This window comes from Pristis pectinata, chromosome 24 (genome assembly GCF_009764475.1).
Source record: "Pristis pectinata isolate sPriPec2 chromosome 24, sPriPec2.1.pri, whole genome shotgun sequence".
NCBI lineage: Eukaryota > Metazoa > Chordata > Chondrichthyes > Rhinopristiformes > Pristidae > Pristis > Pristis pectinata.
The window spans coordinates 11,799,999-11,819,015 of record NC_067428.1 but is presented as its reverse complement, the minus strand read 5'-3'; the positions used below and the strand labels follow the sequence as shown (position 1 = coordinate 11,819,015).

The 19,017-nt window shown below is 46.8% G+C and overlaps 1 protein-coding gene across 2 annotated transcripts in view; it reads right to left on the bottom strand.

Annotated features, from left to right (window-relative positions):
- The window catches only part of matk (megakaryocyte-associated tyrosine kinase), a 75,428-nt gene that overhangs the window by 13,245 nt on the left and 43,166 nt on the right, over nucleotides 1–19,017 (bottom strand). For both annotated transcript variants that reach the window (XM_052037544.1, XM_052037543.1), the window contains exons 7-11: nucleotides 17,292–17,385; nucleotides 14,079–14,144; nucleotides 11,584–11,683; nucleotides 8,506–8,590; nucleotides 2,499–2,572 (exon numbers count right to left, since the gene is read on the bottom strand). In XM_052037544.1, the coding sequence (XP_051893504.1) occupies nucleotides 2,499–2,572; nucleotides 8,506–8,590; nucleotides 11,584–11,683; nucleotides 14,079–14,144; nucleotides 17,292–17,385 (419 nt within the window). The remainder of the gene's footprint in view (nucleotides 1–2,498; nucleotides 2,573–8,505; nucleotides 8,591–11,583; nucleotides 11,684–14,078; nucleotides 14,145–17,291; nucleotides 17,386–19,017) is intronic.

Here is a 19,017-nt window from a genome sequence, read left to right as displayed (position 1 = left end):
ATATGAGGGAAGTCTTTTTTAAAGTTCCTTTATGTGATGTTTCAGTCCCTCTGGTGCCGTCCACTGCGGAGCAGGGGAGGCCGATTCAGCTGTTGTGTTCAAAAAAGACAATTGAATAAGACCACCAGACTTAAGGACAGCTTCTACCCCACTGTGATAAGACTATTGAATTGTCCCCTTATACAATGACTTCACAATCTACCTTGTTGTGACCTTGCACCTTATTGCACCGCACTTTCTCTGTAGCTGTGACATTTTACTCTGTACTGTTATTGTTTTTACCTGTACTACATCAATGCACTCTGTACTAACCCAATGTAACTGCACTGTGTAATGAATTGACCTGTACGATCGATTTGTAAGACAAGTTTTTCACTGTACCTTGGTACAAGTGACAATAATAAACCAATACCAATACTTGAAAAGAAAAAATAAACAATGTTATGGGGAGTGGACAGAGGAATGGGACCAGCTGGATTGCTTGTGTGGAGCCAGCACAGACTTGATGAGCCAAATTACCTCTTTCCTGGTGATACTTTCTGTGATTAACCTCCCAGGTGCTGCTTTGTGCGATCCAGGCAAAACCCACTAAGGTAGTTTAGAAGTCGTATATTTTCAATTTCCTTTATTACTTTCATTTATTAATTACCAAAAATATTGAAGATGAGACAAACAGTGTTTGTGTGGAGTCAGGTGATCAAACTACCAGGAATATGTCAATGTAATAATTGTACCTTTATCGAAACTGGAACTTTATTTATCAAAAAAAAACAGATCTAATTCCCAAAGTGGGTTGCATGAAAGCAATCATTAATTGATCATTATTGCTAATTAGCCAGAACAAGGAGAAGGCAAAGTTAACAAGATAACATTTGTCAACTGTCTGGTGAGTAGGTTGAAACCTATTCACCTCATCGGTTTCAGATTACTGCTCAGGAAAGGACCTTTTCTCTGGTTGCAGTGAGCTACCTTTTCCGAGCAATCCTGGAGAACAAGGACAATGGTCTCCTGTGTTAACACCCTTCACCTTCACACTTGCAGTTCTGGCCATCTGCAGGAGATTCCCAGATGAAATGAATGCTCTTTAGAAATTGTTGCCACATTTTGCTGAGGTAATGAAGATTTTTGAGGTAATGAGGCCATAGATTTTTTTTCCAATAAGGCCTATGGAGTTAAGGTCAGCATTAAAGAATCCACTAATTGTCCAGTGTTCTGCTTAAACCTAGTGTCTATTTCTGAACCGCAATTTCCCACCTACATAGTTATAATCATTGGTCACTTAAAGTAAAGGCAAGTGTCTGGACTGTGGCAACTGCAGACAAATGGGACTTGCTCAGGTGGGTAACTTGGTTGGAATGGACAAGTTGGGCTGAAGGGCCTGTTTTCGTGCTGTGTAACTCCGTGACTCTATGAGTAAATTTTAACTGTGGCTCAGTTGGTCCAACTTCAGGGACTTGGGCATGAAACCTAGGCCAACAGTCCAGCTCTTCCTCAATATTTCACTAGATAACAGAGGTGCTGCTTTTGTCTGAAAAGAAAAACCAGGGCTCCCTCAGGTGTATGTAAAAGATCTCATGGCATTGTTTTAAAGAGCAGTGGGGCCCGCCACAGTATCCTGATAAATATTTATCATGCAACAACATCGCAGTTATCTGGTGATTGCAACGTTGCTATTCGTGGAACCTTGCTGTTGGCAAATGAGCTGCCACATTTCCTACCCAGTGACCACCCTTCATTTTATTGGCTGTAAAGTACTTGCGAAGTCATTGACACTGGAGGAAGTGCACAATCACGAGAATACAAGAATTTAGGAGCAGGAGGAAGCCACCTGGCCCCTCAAACCTGCCCCACTATTCTATCATGCCTGACTTACCCCTGACCTCAACTCCACCGCCTTGTTTTATCTCCCTCCACATTAAATATCTCCAGTGATCTGACCTCCACAATACTCTGGGCGAGAGAATTCCAGAGATTCACCACTCTTTGTAAAAAGAAATTTCTGTATACCTGTTTTAAATGACTGACCCTGTCTTTAAATCATCTGAGAGAAATCTCTAACAATCTCCTTTCATGTGACTTGCATCCTTCCAACAACACTGAGCTTTCTCTGCATACTTTAATGCCAGCAGTGGCCCAGCCAGTGATTCCCACACATTGTATGTCTTTGCTGGGGAGTTACCATTTCATATCTGCACTCTGGTTCATAAGCTTATTTCAGGCCTTGTAATTTCATCATTAGCCGGGATACTCCATTGTATTGGCTTGTGTTCTACTGGAAACATCAGTGTTAGTGTTTCCAATCTACTGGACTCCAATCAAATCCACATGGAGCAGGACCTTCACCTGGCTCACTCTGTGCCTGCTCCGTGGTTGTTTAGACGAGAGACCAGTGGGAGCTGATGTTTATGGAACGACCTAAGTTCAATCAGCGCCTCAGCAGAGGAGAGAAAACGGCAAAGGATGAGGAAAGTGGAACAGAGTGGGGGTTTGGAACTCACAGCCCAAATTGGATCAGCTGTTTCGTTTTGATGACCGATCTTCCTCTGCTTCTCAAATAGTTTACGAGGTTACCCTGGATAAAAGCAGAGAAAAGAATGTTTACAGATGGTGAAACTTTCCCACTGGCCATTTATTTCACTGCGCCTCGGAGCTTCCTGTATGCAGATTGATGGTCACATTTCCTCGAATTACAACATTGACTTTGAAAATGGTCCACTGGTTGTGAAGCACCTTTGGGCATGAAACCTGAGATAAAAATGCAAATACTTTTATCATTGAATAATCTAAGGGACCATTTACTTCATGGATATTAACACTGAAGTTTAGGTCGGAGCCTGGATGAAGCTCCTATCTATATAATTCTGATTGGCAATGCAGAGAACATTTCTGTGGGTAAGAGCTACATTTCAACATAAGGGTTTAATTGGCCATTTCTGAACCCTTATACCACCTGATGCAGTTGATATACTAAGGAGACTCTGTTCTCTCAGCAGGCTGGAGGCAAAGATTGTGAATCTAGTCACTGCTGATAAGTGTGTCGTGAAACAAGTCAAAACTTTTCTGTTTACCATTGTAACCAGGAGGATCACCAGTGAAAGGTTATTCTCACTACTTGGCAAAAAGGTAACGAGAGGACTTGGATGTGGACTTGGGGCCTTGTGTTATAAGCACCAAAAAAAGTTAGATTTTTTTCTACTTAAGGGGTGATTAGCAAATCAACTGATTTGTAATTTTCAGACAAAAAACTGACAAAATTGTGGAATTTGAAATTCAAAGGTAACAAAAGTGGGACTAATGGAGACACAGCAGACTGCAGATGCTGGAATCTGGAGCAACACACAAAGTGCTGGAGGAACTCAATGGATCAGGCAGCATCTGTGGAGGGAAATGGGCAGTCGACGATAAATGGGACTAATTCAGGAAGTCAACAACAAACAACCTGCTGAAGGAACTCAGCAGGCCCAACAGCATCTGTGTGGGGGGGGGGGGCGGGGGGGGGGGAGGATTTGCTTGTAGCGGTTGCTACCGCGGAATAAAACAAGACTCTACTCGGAGGATTGCCAAACAGAACTGGTTTATTTTCCCGCCTTGCGCAGGCCCTTTAAGGGAGAATGTTCCCGCCCAAAACAACCGGCAATGACGTAAATCCTACGTCATCAGGACTTTCCCGCGCGCGGGTTCTTCCCGTCGCTCGGAAAGACGAGGCCTGCCGCCATCTTGGGCCTCGTTGCTCCAACGCCGCGCGACCCGACTGCCGAGCCGGTTCGCCCGACTAGACGGTGAGTCGCCACACAACCCCCCCCCAGAACCGGCGATACAGTCCCCAAGGTCCGTGGGCTGTGCCAGCTGCCGCTCAGGGGGGCGGCCTCTGCGTCGCGGCGTGGCAACCTCGACAGGCTGTTGCAGATCCAAATGGGCCGGTTTGAGGCGGTCCGCCGTGAAAACCTGTTCCCAGCCTCCAATGTCCAAAATAAAAGTGGATCCGTTATTCCGTATGACTCGGAACGGTCCCTCATATGGTCGTTGCAATGGCACCCGAGGTGTGCCCCTGCGAACGAAAACAAACTTACAGTCCCGTAGTTCCTTGGGCTGGCAGGATGGGGCTTGACCGTGCCGTGAAGTGGGAATCGGGGCCAAGGCGCCAAGCTTCTTGCGCAGTCTTTGTAGGACTGCTGGGGGTTGTTCCCCTTGGTCCCGAAGGGCAGGTATGAAATCCCCGGTGACAACTAGTGGCGCCCCGTATACAAGCTCAGCTGACGAAGTGCGGAGGTCTTCTTTGGGGGCAGTGCGTATGCCGAGCAGGACCCAAGGCAGCTCGTCAACCCAGTTAGGACCCTTCAGGCGGGCCATCAAGGCCGATTTCAGATGGCGGTGAAAACGTTCCACCAACCCGTTTGATTGAGGACGGTAGGCCGTGGTGGTGTGCAGCTGCGTCCATAGCAGGTTCGCTAATGCAGCCCAGAGACTGGAAGTGAATTGGGTGCCTCTGTCTGAAGTGATGTGCGCCGGAACGCCAAAACGTGAGACCCAAGTTGTGAGCAGCGCCCGGGCGCAGGAATCAGTTGTGATGTCAGTCAGGGGGGTTGCCTCAGGCCACCTCGTGAACCGGTCCACGATGGTAAGGAGGTACCGGGCTCCTCTTGAAACCAGCAGAGGGCCCACGAGGTCGACGTGTATGTGGTCGAACCTCCTACGGGTAGGCTCGAACTGCTGTGGTGGGACCTTGGTGTGTCGCTGGATTTTTGACGTCTGGCAGTGCGGACAAGTCCTGGCCCACTCACTGACCTGTTTGCGCAGGCCATGCCAGACAAACTTGCTGGCGACCAGTCGGACAGTAGATCTGATGGACGGGTGCGCCAACCCATGTACCGAGTCAAAAACGCGTCTCCGCCAGGCTGCAGGGACTATAGGGCGGGGCTGACCAGTCGCAACGTCGCAAAGTAGGGTCTGCTGACCTGGACCAACCAAGAGATCTCGGAGCTGCAGACCCGAGACTGCGGTTCTGTAGCTGGGCAGTTCGTCGTCGGCTTGCTGTGCGTCAGCTAGGGCTGTGTAGTCGACACCCAAGGATAGGTTGTGGATAGTTGGTCTGGAAAGTGCATCAGCAACGACATTATCCTTTCCGGAGACATGTTGGATGTCAGTTGTGAACTCGGAAATGTAGGATAAATGTCTCTGCTGACGAGCTGACCAGGGATCGGAGACTTTGGAGAAGGCAAAGGACAGAGGCTTATGATCGGTGAAAGCGGTGAAAGGCCTGCCTTCTAGAAAGTATCGGAAATGCCGGACCGCCAGATACAGCGCTAGAAGTTCCCGATCAAAAGCGCCGTACTTCAGTTCGGGCGGTCTAAGGTGCTTGCTGAAAAATGCCAAGGGTTGCCAGCGGCCTTCGAGTAGCTGTTCCAGTACCCCACCCACCGCGGTGTTGGACGCGTCTACCGTGAGGGCAGTCGGGACGTCAGTCCTGGGGTGTACCAGCATCGTGGCGTCTGCCAGGGCATCTTTGGCCTTAACGAAAGCAGCCGCAGCCTCGTCAGTCCAGGTGATGTCCTTGCCCTTACCAGCCAGCAGCGAGAACAGAGGGCGCATGATACGGGCTGCTGCAGGGATGAAACGATGGTAAAAGTTGACCATCCCAAGGAATTCCTGTAGGCCTTTGACTGTGTCGGGGCGGGCAAAATGGCGGATAGCATCCACCTTGGCGGGTAGGGGTGTTGCCCTGTCGCTGGTGATTTTGTGGCCGAGGAAATCGATAGAGTCAAGTCCGAATTGGCACTTGGACGGGTTGATCGTGAGGCCGAAATCGCGGAGGCGGGAATACAGCTGGCGGAGGTGGGAAAGATGTTCCTGGCGGTTACGGCTGGCGATCAGTATGTCGTCCAAGTAAATGAACACGAAGTCCAGGTCTCGGCCTACCGCGTCCATCAGCCGCTGGAAGGTCTGCGCGGCGTTCTTAAGGCCGAACGGCATCCGAAGGAATTTGAACAGGCCGAATGGGGTGATAATCGCAGTTTTGGGGACGTCATCCGGATGGACCGGGATTTGGTGGTATCCCCTAACGAGGTCCACTTTGGAAAAGATGCGGGCCCCGTGTAAGTTCGCTGCAAAGTCCTGGATGTGAGGGATGGGATAGCGGTCCGGGGTGGTGGCGTCATTCAGCCTGCGGTAGTCGCCGCAGGGCCTCCACCCTCCGGTGGCTTTGGGGACCATGTGCAGGGGGGAGGCCCAGGGGCTGTCTGACCTGCGAACAATCCCCAGCTCCTCCATGTGACGGAACTCTTCCTTTGCCAAGCGGAGCTTGTCTGGAGGTAATCGTCGTGCTCGGGCATGAAGGGATGGCCCTGTGGTAATGATGTGGTGTCGTACCCCGTGTGTGGGCCTAGAATTTGTAAACGAAGGTGCCAAAATCGATGGGAATTCGGCTAGGAGCTTGGCGAAATCATCGCCAGAAAGGGAAATGGAGTCCAGGCGCGGGGCTGGTGGGCTGATTTCTCCCAGGGATAGATCTGGAGAGTGCTAGAGTGGACTAACCACTTCCTTCGCAGGTCGACTAACAGGTTGTGGGCCCGAAGGAAATCGGCTCCTAGGAGTGGTCGGGCGACGGTGGCAAGGGTAAAGGTCCAGGTAAAAACGGCTGCCGCCAAAGTGTAATTGAAGCGTACGGGTGCCGAAAGACCGTATCGTTGTACCGTTGGCGGTATTGAGTAGAGGACCTGGTGGCCTGTCACGAGTGTCGCAGCCTGTCGGGGGCAAAATACTGACCTCCGCTCCAGTATCAACGAGGAAACGCCGTCCAGATTTCTTGTCCTGAACGAAGAGGAGGCTCTGTCGGCGGCCAGCCGCCGTAGCCATCAGCGGCGGCTGGCCCTGGCGTTTCCCTGAAACTTGCAGGGTGGGCGGCATCGATGGGCCTCCGCACCCCACCTCTGATGGTAGAAGCACAGCTGGTCACCCGTGTCGTCATCTGCGTTCCTGGGGCGTGGCTGCTTGGTTGCTGGGGCCGGGCGAGGCGGGCGTTGGGCTCGCGGCCTGGTGATTTGACTGACGGACGAACCGCTCTCACGCTTGGCCCTCCACAGGACATCTGCCCCGGGCGGCCACCTCACAGGGGTTGCTGAAGTCGGCGTCAGCTAACAACAAGTGGATGTCATCGGGGAGCTGTTCGAGGAAGGCCTGTTCGAACATCAGGCATGGCTTGTGTCCCTCGGCCAATGCCAGCATCTCATTCATTAGGGCGGATGGGGATCTGTCCCCCAGGCCATCCAGATGAAGCAGGCGGGCGGCGCGCTCACGACGGGAGAGGCCGAAGGTCCGGATCAAAAGGTCTTTGAAAGCCGGGTACTTATCTTCCTCCGGAGGCGACTGGATGAAGTCTCCAACCTGGGCGGCTGTCTCCTGGTCCAGAGAGCTAACCACATGGTAGTACTTCGTGGAGTCGGAGGTGATCTGCTGAAGGTGGAATTGCGCTTCGGCCTGGTCAAACCAGACGCTGGGCCGAAGTGTCCAAAAGGTGGGCAGCTTGAGGGCCACTGCGTTGGCTGCTGCGCTGTCGTCCATTTCGCGGGTCCAAAAGCCGTTTGGACCGTCGGGGTCACCAACGTAGCAGTTGCTACCGCGGAATAAAACAAGACTCTACTCGGAGGATTGCCAAACAGAACTGGTTTATTTTCCCGCCTTGCGCGGGCCCTTTAAGGGAGAATGTTCCCGCCCAAAACAACCAGCAATGACGTAAATCCTACGTCATCAGGACTTTCCTGGGTGCGGGTTCTCCCCGTTGCTCGGAAAGACGAGGCCCGCCGCCATCTTGGGCCTCGTCGCTCCGACGCCGCGCGACCCAACTGCCGAGTCGGTTCGCCCGACTAGACGGTGAGTCGCCACATGCTGATGTTTTGTGTCCTCCAGCAGATTGCACGTTGCTCCAGGTTCCAGCATCTGCAGTCTCCACGAAAGAAACCAGTTGGATTACTTGAAAGTGGATCCAGTACTGGGCCAATAATCCAGAGCAGCTCGATGAGAAGTTTATTTTGGGCCTTGTAATATGCTCAGTGTCCAGGGAAAGTCCCACACAAAACAGTGAATTTTAAAGACAATTTATTGGTTGGTGTTGAACTGGAAAACATGGAGTCTTCGATTCCAAGGATAATGTGTCAAGGCTCGATTTTCTTTGAAGAAAATAGAATATATTTTATAGTAATAAGCAACATTTAAACCACTTTGTGGTGGAAGAGAAACATGCAGAATGAAGGTTTTTCAAAATTCTTTGAGGAAATTTACATAGAATAGTCTCTCAACTGCATTAATTATCTGGAGCTAATATTCCTGTAGTAAATCCCTTCCTGATGTTTCAATGGATATGCCACTGTGACAGATTCCAGGTCACAGTGTGTGACAATAGTAGAAAAATAAGTACACTATTACACAGGGCCCAGTCTCTACATCACAAGGTATTGGCTGACGGTGAACAAAATGGGAAGTAGACAAGAGAATAAAGTAAAGAGGTCATACCTTGCTCATGAACTCAGTCACGATATACAGCCCATTGTCCACAATAACTCCCAATAATTTCACCAGGTTCTTGTGCTGCAGTTTACTGTTAAAAAGAGAGTGAAATGGGAGTGTAAAATCTTCCACTGCTGGGTCTGTTTGTTCTCTGACAAGATGCTTTGTATCAGGGAGAAGAAAGAATAAAGCACCAGGTTTCTGTTCCTTGACTTTATTCAGTAATTCCATGCAGTATGTGAACAAATAAAAGAAAGGCTGGGAGAGAGCTGGGGAACACGGCCAGTTTTATAGTTCTTGTTACCCCTCAATCACTACAGCTTCATGTTCCAGATAGCTCTTGCATCTATTTCATATCAGACTGTTGGGAGTGAATATGTAACATTAGTCAAGTCAGGCTTATTGTCATATGCACCAGTATGTGTATGCACAGGTGCAATGAAAAACTTACCTGCAGTAATATTACAGGCACATACAATTAGAGGCAGAACATTCAGAAGAAAAATGTAAATTAAACATAAATTATACAAGAATTGTACAAGAAAGAACACAATTAGAACCCCAAAAAATAAACAAAGTTCATTGTAGTGCATCGTGGTCAAAGTGGTCACAGAGTTACTATACTGAGGTACTTCCACAGTGTATTGTAATGGGATGGAAATAAGGGAAGTTCACTATAGGAACAAGATATGTCTGTGCTGTGAGACCAGTTCTGCTATCTATGTTTGTCTCGCCACAGTTGTCGCCTGACCTCTGTTAAGTATAGCCAGCTTTTCTATTCTGATTCCAGAACTCCAGAATCCACAGCACTTTGCATCCAATGGAGTTGGGATGGGCTCTCCATCCCAGATTATTTCAGGTTGTGCAGGAAGCAGCTGAGATGGACATGTTGCTTTCCATGCCAGGGAAAGGCATCTGGAGAGGAACTGAACTGTGATAATGATGCCGTGTCGAATGGTCCCTTCCCAAGGTATTGGGAAAGTGCAACACCCCATACTTCTAAGACCTGGACTACCTGCAGCAAGCATCTCAAGACACTGGAAAGACACCACCATCATCATCTCTGCAAACTCCTCCAAATTCACTAGGAGGATGTCCATGACCTCTTCCAGACCAACGTTCCCAGTATTGAGCCCCTGTTACACTAAGTCAGTTGCTCATATGCCTGACACCAGACTCCTGAAACAAACACTCTATTCCCAGCTCTGTTACAGGATGAGATTAGCAGGTGGAGAGAGGAAAAATTTCAAGGATGTGCTCAAGGCTTCCTTGAAAATATGCAACATCCCCACTAATCCTTGGGGATTCCTGGCCCATGACCACTCAGTGTGGAGAAGGAGCATTTGGGTCATATTGAAAATCTTGAATCTACGCATTAGGAACACAGAGAGCCCCCGAATAAATCGTGGAAGGAGTGCACCTCCTCATAAATAACCAATCTACCTGTCATGTCAGGCATCTACTCTGGTTCCCACATTGGCCTCAGGATTCACAACAGGAGAGTGGAAGCAAGTCCTCCTCAATCCTGAGGGACTACAGAAGGCCTAATTCTGGGGTATTCATGTGGGTCTTTGGGTGAATATTGGGACTACTGCTCCACCTAGTGGCCACAGTCCAAAACTGAAAACCACACAACTACCATCCAAGACATTGAAATTCAAATTTTCATCATATCTACAATGCTTTTGTATTTTTTTCCATTTAAATGAAAAAAAAATTATTAAAACAGGACTACACTACCACTTTATTAACTTGCTGCAAATTTGCCTCATTTTTTTCTTCTTATTTCTAAGCAGAGCCCCACAGCTAGAGCAAAGCATATATTCCATGCTGACACATCAGTTTAGTTTGAAGGAATGATGCACTTTCAAAGGAACACTCTTTTGAGGTGAGCTGTTACACCAAGACCCCATCTACTGACTTGACTCGATGTCCCAGGGGACTATCTGAAGATCAGGGAGTTCTCCCAGTGTTCTAGCAAAGCTCACCCCTCAGGCATCACAGTTTCTGGGACTTTGCCACACAAAATATTTTACATCACATTCCATTGGTTGCAAAAAGATTTAAGATGCTTCAGAGAGGCGATGCAAAACGGCAGATCTTTCTTTAGGAAGCTATTGTGCTGTTGGAGTCCTGCGGAGATGAACCGAGGAGAACAGGGGCTGTGAAAGGTCCATCCATGATGTTCCTCACCTTGCCTGTCTCGCTAATCCATTTTAATCTCCTTCAACAGCCCATCAGCAATTCAACCCTTCACAGACCTGTCCATTTAATCTCCCACAAAAAAAGTTCCACTTGAAATCTTGCTGATTCTCGGATTATCTCTGGGACGTCTCTGGGATGTGGGAGGAAATGGAGCACCCAGAGGAAACCCATGGGGTTACAAGGAGAATGTGAAAATCCACACAGACAGGACCAGAGATCGACCTTGGGTTGCTGGAGATGTGATGCAGCAAGTCTCCCTGCTGTGCCACTGTGCTAAACTGTGGTCACACTTGTTGAACCGGACACACAGTCACTGAAGTGCACCCATTCCCATTCAACCTGATTCAACATCCAACCAGAGCCACCTCACTCCCTCGACCAGCACTCAATATTTAAAAATATCGCCACCCATATTTGAAAAAAAAAAGATGCCTTTTTCTGAGTCAGTTGGCACAACATGAATTTTGGTAAAGTGTAGAAATTGAGGCCTCCCATCTCAGGATCCCTGATGAAGGATTTTGGTTCATAACCTTAAGGAAAAAAAACACTTATTCTTTTTCTCTTTAAAATACAACTTGTTAAAACATTAGGAAAAAAATGTACTCTGAGTCCAGTGATGGTTAGTCATTGCATCACCCAGTGACACGGGGTCACTGGGCCACGGTGATCTCACTCAGGGTGTTGGCTTAATTGAAATAATTGGCATTACATCCCTGACATAGCAAAGGGTGGCAATTCTCAGTCAGGGCTCTGACCCCTGAATATTACCCACCACTGAAACCTGCAATGGATGAGATGGTGATTGAGAAAGAACTGTAACACAGCAGAAGTCAGCATTTGCAGGAAGGGAAGGATGGAAGAACTGAAAACCACACTTACGTCATGACAGAAGTTTCCTCCAAGAAGGATTGAGCCATGACATCGCACTTGATGTTCTTTACAGCCACTTTCTCCCCGATGTATTCTGCTTGAAACACAGCTACAAGAATACAAAGTGCAGTTTAGACTGTGCTCCTCTGAAATACTCTGTGGTCATGTTGGGGAATAGTTTCAGAAATTTGACTCAATTATTCTCAAGGGAAGTAAATGAAGGCAGCTTTTTGTGAACAGGTCAGGTTGTCAGCCAATGCAAACTGTAGTGCATTTGTATTTGTATGATGACTCATACAGAAGAATATCCAGAGCCGCCTATAGAGTCCTTCTGAAAAGCAGATGCTGAGAAAGTTGAAGTAGAGAAACTAGGAAAGAATACTACATGAATACTACAAAGAAGCCACAAGAGATTCTGCAGATGCTGGAATCTGGAGCAATGCACAAAAAGTGCTGAAGGAACTCAGCAGGTCAGCATCCATGGAGGGAAATAAACAGTCGACGTTTCAGGCCGAAGCCCTTCATCAGGACCCCAAATACTAGGACCCTATATCAGGACCCAGAATACTAAATGATTGGTCAATGTAAAGGATAATAAAGTTCCTTAAAGGAGGAGAGAGATGGACGGGTTGAGAAGTTTAGAGAAATAATTTGAGAGAGTGAGAGCAAGCCAAGTGCCAATGGATTTGGCTGGCTCTCACTGTCTCAAGTTATTGAGGGATGGATTTAAAGACAAAGATCAAAGTTCTATTTTGAGGAATTACTGTGCTGGGAGCCAGGGCAGGTAGAGGAGGTGAAGTGGGATGGGAAAACTTGGTGAAGAGGAAAATACAGTAGTGAAGTTGTGAATAAACTGAAGACAGTGGAAGGCGGAGTGTATGACACCAGCCACAGTGTCTTTCTAGCATTTGTTTCAGAGCTGTGGGGCAGTGGTAATAATGAAACCACAGGGTCACAAGGTCAGACACTGAGCACATGGTTGAATGAGTTGTTCAAGCTGTGAGCAATCTAGTTCAAAACGACATAATAATCAAGGAGAATGAAGGAGCTTGTGGCAGGATGATGACTTTGATCTTCCTGATATTAAGACAGACAAATTTAAGACTCTTCGAAAGGTGAATATTGGACAAGGATTCTAATGGAGACATCAGAAGGGACAAGACAATGGTGCAGATATAGAGCCATGTGTCGTAATGCTGCCAATCACATGCATGTAGTGGGGAAGAGGAGCGACCCCAAGGATGGATCCTTTGGAAGAAAAAACAGAATGCTTGAAGAATTCAGTGGGTCAAGCAGCATCTTTGGAGTCAAAAGGTGTATGTTGATGTTTCGGGATGAGACCCTGCATCAGGACTGGGAGGGAACTTGGGTGGATACAGAGGTGTGACTGGGAGTAGAAGCTGTTGCTGATGATGGTATATTTTGTCCAATCAATATCCCGGGGGTGGGACAGGGAGCCTGCCACATTTAAAATGAATTAGGTTTGTTTAAGCAGATAGGGAGGCTTTACTATGTGTATAATTTGTCTCACCTTATTTGGGAGTATGTGATGGGATAGCTTAGAGTGAGCTTTATTCTGTGCCTTAACCAGGTTATAACTTTCATGGAGTGTTTGATTGGGTAGTGCAGATGGAGTAGTTTTCCATCAGTGCTCAAGATTAGCTCCGCTCCCGCAGTGAGTTCGTTGGAGGTGACGTGGAACATTACAGAGAGAAAAGATTGAGAAAATTGTTGTGGCAATGATGTAGTCTTTGCTGAGATTGGTTCTGTTGTTGATACCTTGTTGGTTAATATTGTGGAACAAAGATGGAAATAATTGTCTGAACAGCCAAATATGAGAAGTGTGTTGCACAGTCCCTCTCGATGGATGTAGTCAAGGTGTTAGTAAGGTTCAGAAAAGCCCAGGTGTAGTGGCTGGTGCTGCTCCCAGCCAACTTCGCTGGAAGGACAAGTGAACCAATGTCAGTGTCCTCTTCCAGGCCAACATTCCTTGTATTGAGGCCTAGTTACACCCAGTCAGCTACGTAGGCCACCTCATATTATTCGCGTGCCTCAAGACAGACAATCTACTGCAGAGACCTTCAGGGGAAGAGTTTACCAGGTGGAAAGAGGAAAAGATTCAAGGAGGTTCTCAAAAGTCTCCTTTAAGAAATGCAACATGACCCATTACCGTTCAAAGAGGAGGATTACTTGGGACAAAACTGGGAATCTCAGGGCCATGCATCAGGACTACACAGAGGTCCTGTGTAAGTAGCAGAAGGAGCTCACCACCTCACAAACTGACCATCCGCCCACTCCATCAGCCACCTCCTGCCCCCTCTGTGGAAGACTCTGCGGTCCCCACATTAGCCTTATCAGCCACTTTAGAACTCAGAAGACCTGAGTGGCGGTAAGCCGTCCTCAATCCTGAGAGACTGCCTCAGAAGGAGTTCAGACAGAGTGTTACAAAACCCATCCACAAACAAACTATTGAAAGAATAGGAGTTAATTCATTTAACACTCACCTCCAAATTCCCCTTCTCCTATCTGATCTCCTATTATAAGTTGCTCCTTATTGAGTAGCCAGCCAGCTGAAACAAACAAGGGATAGAGTCAAGAGAAGGGAAAATGTACCCAATAAAGCAACATATGGAACAAACTCTCACATGTTTGTGATTTTTTTTACTCTCTCACTGGAGGCTTTACTGAGATGACCAATACCAACTAATAGCTATCTCAACCTGCCATTGAGAAGGGCTACCTTCCTGAACACTGCAGCTGAGGCAGTGGAGGTACATGCACTGCTCTACAAGCTGTGGAGTCCCAAGACTGTGATCCACTGAAGGAGCATGTGTAAGTTTCTCAGTCACAATGGCTTGTGACCTGGAAGGGATCTAGAAGGTAACGTTCCCCTTGCCTCTGCTGCCTTTGTGCTTCTGGGCAAAGCTGCCGAAGGGACTTGGCAAGTTGCCACAATGCTCTTGATCAACAAAACATACTGTAGCCACAATCCACCACTGGAAGAGGGAACAAAGACTACAGGAGCTACTTAAGCAGTTGTTTTGTTCAACACCTGCTACATAATTCATTCTCTGTGGACTTCTCTATAAAGCACCAGACTGAAGGCACAGAAAGTAGAGAAATATCAGCATAACCTACAAATAGTTAATGGTCCCTATAAATAGCACTGGTGGTTGTAGGGGTGGAAGGGAAAGGGTTCCTCCTCATGCTTGGTGTTTGTTCGGCTGTATAAGGTGATCATTAGCTGAAGCATCGAGCTCCAATTTAACAGTTTGATTTTAAATCACTGTTGAAGCTAATTGTCATTATGTTATCCTATTTTGCATACCTCCAGTGTTAGCATCATGCCAACACCCTTGCCTAACTGTGGCAGGCGTGAATCGCAGAACAAATGTGTGAATGCTCATCAGTTATTTCAGTGGAAGTGATTTAGCTCTCGTCGTGCCCAGAAACTGAATGCAAGACAGTCAAGTGTTGCAGCCATCGTGCATAGGACCGTAACTAACCACAGGCAAAGCCTCAGAGTCTTCATCAAGAGATAGAGTGTACCATCTACATAGTTCACTGCAGCAACTCACCAAAGCTTCTTCAACAGTACATCCCAAACCCACAACCCCCACTGCCTGGAAAGACAAGGGCAGCAGGCACCCGAAATGTCGGAGCCTGCATGTTCTCCTCCAAGTCACACATGACTCTAATCTGGGAATATGTTGTTGTTCGTTCATTACTGCTGGGTCAACCCACTGGAAATTTGTACCCTACAACTCCAGGGGAATTCATTCATTACAAGGACTGCAGCAGTTGAAGTCTAGCTCACACTGCCTTCTCTTGGCCTATTACGAATGGGCATCAAATATTGGACTTGCCAGCAACCCCCACCCACTAAAAATGAAACAAAAAATGTCAAAAGTGCATGCCCTTAGAAGAGAAATTTCTTCTTTAAAAATAATGTTGCAGCAATGTAATTTCAAAAAAAGGTAGAGTAGAAGTGAAAAGGACTCTTCTGACCTGGGGTAGAAGGGAAGCAGTAGGAAAGGCAGAGGAGAAATGAAAAGAGGAAGAAAATGATTGAACAAGAGACGAGAAGAGACTGGAAGTCACCCACAGCTGGAAGGGTGGAAGGGGACGGTCCGGTAAGGAACAACCAACAGTTAAGGGAGCGATATCCTGCTGAAGGAGTGGGGATGGGTGAGAGTGGGTGGGGTGGTGAAGAATTCCTCCGGTTGAAGTAGGGTAACCAAGTAAGGCAGGTGTGGTAGTGTAGCAGTTAGCATAACACTTTACAGTGTTAGCGACCCGGGTTCAAGTCCGGCCACTGTCTGTAAGGAGTTTGTACGTTCTCCCTGCGTCTGCGTGGGTTTCCTCCGAGTGCTCCGGTTTCCTCCCACATTCCAAAGACGTACGGGTTAGGAAGTTGTGGCGACATTTGCGGGCTGCCCCCAGAACACTCTACGCAAAAGATGCATTTCACTGTGCGTTTCGACGTACATGGGGCTAATAAAGATATCTTAAATAATGCTGCAGGAGGGAGTAATCTGTTAGATTGAAACATGTTCAATGTTAATCGGGAATCGGTACCTTTGAGGTATCACTTGTTTTGTTAAGATGCAAACCCATAAAGCATGATTTGAAAGCTTCACCGAGAAGGCCTATGTATGGTTGTGCTAGTTTGAAAGATTGCTAATAGCTGTGTTGTTCTGTGCAGGGTGTGTCTGTATGAATTTACAAGAACAGAAAGTCAGAGGGAACAGCTGGGAAACGACCAATTTACTGAGAAGAAAGTTGTATTTGAGGGAGTGTGAACTTCAAACTCCTCCAGAGATAGCACACTCAACCGATGGGAAAGGGCCTACATGCTGAGCCACAGGGAGGCCATGAGTGAGCAAAGGATGACCATAGTACAGGGTGATCCGTGACTATATCTGATGAAGCATGAACATGAGAAGGGGCATAAAGGATTAGAGCTACACAATATCATTGGTATGTCTAGAGAAGGAAAACAGAGGACTGTACCCCAGGGGACTGTGGGGGGTGGGATGGAGAAAGGAACCTTTGGAGCCAAGTCTCGCTGTGTACTTACTGCCTTTGTTGAATGTTGACTGTTTATTCCTGTGATACTCAATAAACTTTCTGCTTTAATTAAAGAACTTGAGTTCAAACCTTGCAGGTCACAATTGGTCAATAACGTAAGCTGAGATGGATTTGTATTTTCTCTTTCTCGCTCAAGTTGCTTTATCTAAAGACAGAAAAAAATTCTCCCCTGGTGTTAGAATTGCAATTCCTAAACCTTTAATCAATATCCACAGCCTCCAGCCTCCTGATATGGCTCCGATCATTCTGTAGCCTTCTGAGAAGCAAAGGTGTAGCACGGTAGTGTAGCAGTTAGCGTAACACTATTACGGTGCTGACGACCCGGGTTCAATTCCCGCTGCTGTCTGTAAGGTGTTTGTACATTCTCCCCGTGTCTGTGTGGGTTTCCTCCGGGTGGTCCAGTTTCCTCCCACATTCCAAAGACGTACGGGTTAGGAAGTTGTGGGCATGCTATGTTGGCGCCGGAAGCCTGGCGATACTTGCGGGCTGCCCCCAGAACATTCTATGCAAAGATGCATTTCACTGTGTTTTTCGATGTACGTGTAACTAATAAAGAATCTTATCTTATCTTCAGTTCTATAAATGCGACTGACTCATGCACAGTATTTATAGCAGCTTGTTATTACCTTTTGAGAATTCCTCCGCAGCTGACTTTGTGCCCTCCTTAAGTTTGGGTTTTGTTAACCGAGTGATGAGCCCACATGCATCTTTCATATAATGCTAAATAGAATAAAATGCACAAGAAATAATAGGTTAAACCTTTTCATCCTTCACTTCATGGTGGGATATTTGTCAAGTATGGAAGAGCAGTCACATGGAATAGGACCACCCAGTGAATCTTGGAACTGTGCCAGGAACCAGCATTGCAACATGCATGAAGAACATTAGAGCCAATGTCCTGAACATCTACTGTCAATTATTTTGCTCTTTGAAAGCTGCAGAAATTGGTGCACGCTTGTTTATGCATTCAATATTAGTCAGCAGACTCAAAGTACAGAAATAACATCATTCCGGCCCTTCTGCAACATCCTGGTGTACAACATACCTTAACACCAACCCATTTACCCCCTTGTACAACCTGCCCTACATTTGTTTACAGGAGTAACACAGAGCACTGCCTCTCTGAGCCTTGATGGAGAGAATGCAGTTTGGTTCCTGTAACTCAATCACAAGGAAAGACCTGCAACCTTCATTTCTTTGAAGGTTCTTTAGACTGTTTCCCACCACGTCCATGAAAATCCATGGATGTGAATACATGGAATCAATGTCACCTTTTCAGGATTTCTGCACAATTGGGAGAATTTCCATGAGATTCCTATGAATTGAATCCTGAGCTTCAGTGGGGAGCCGTGTCCATTTTCTCCAGCAGCCTTGGAAAGTTAATTTGCCAGCTCATGTTTTTAGAATCAGTCTTTAACTATCCAAAGGCATAGCATGGATGTTAATCAACCTCCAAAATAGATGAAGGGAAAGGTTAATTCATAAAGCTCTGGCAGGACAGGAATCTCTCTCTTGGACATGATATGATCTTGTGCATCAGGCTTCAGTGGAATATTCAACATTAGCAGCCCCAGTGCTGTCCTCATCCTGGAATCAATAGCACAGCGTACAGCAGAGATTAGTGGATAATGATCAGTGCTGAAAAGTGAGGATCTTTTTTACCTTTGTCCCACCCTAATAACACATGTAAATGTGTTTTCTATTTAAGCAATATTGTAATCTAATAATATCTATTTTAAACAAGCTACCTCAAGCTACCTGGGGTGTGATGTACAAATATGTTTCTGTAATATGTATATGCAAGGGCAACACATTCTGCAGTCAACACTTAATGTCATGAGTAACTATTTCTGCACACTTCTGCACTTTGAGCAAGCTGGCACTTGTGGCTAACCCACATAAAGTTTAATCAAATGTGAAAATTATAGGGGTCAAATCTTTTCATTGTATCATAGGCTTATGCTGTCAGATCATGCTTTCTGCAAGTGCCACTTTCACTTATCTTTGAGTTAACGATCTAACACTATCACAATGACCTTCCTGGCTTGATGTGGAGCCCTCACCCAAGCCTTTGTTACTTCCAGGCAATTATTTCAATGCACTCCAAGCCATCCCCTTTTAAACTGCTCTCTGTAAACCCAAGGTCATCCAGAATTCCACAGCCCATATTCTCTATCACAATGTCCTCTGCATCCATTTTTTCCAAATACTTGCATGGCTTTGCCTCTCCATATCTTTCAAACATACACCACTGCTGCAGTCTGCTGAGATATTCCACTTTTGACTGCCATGACCTCAACTGTCTACACCCTAAACTCTGGAAGTCTCTTCCTAAACCTCTCTATCTTCTGT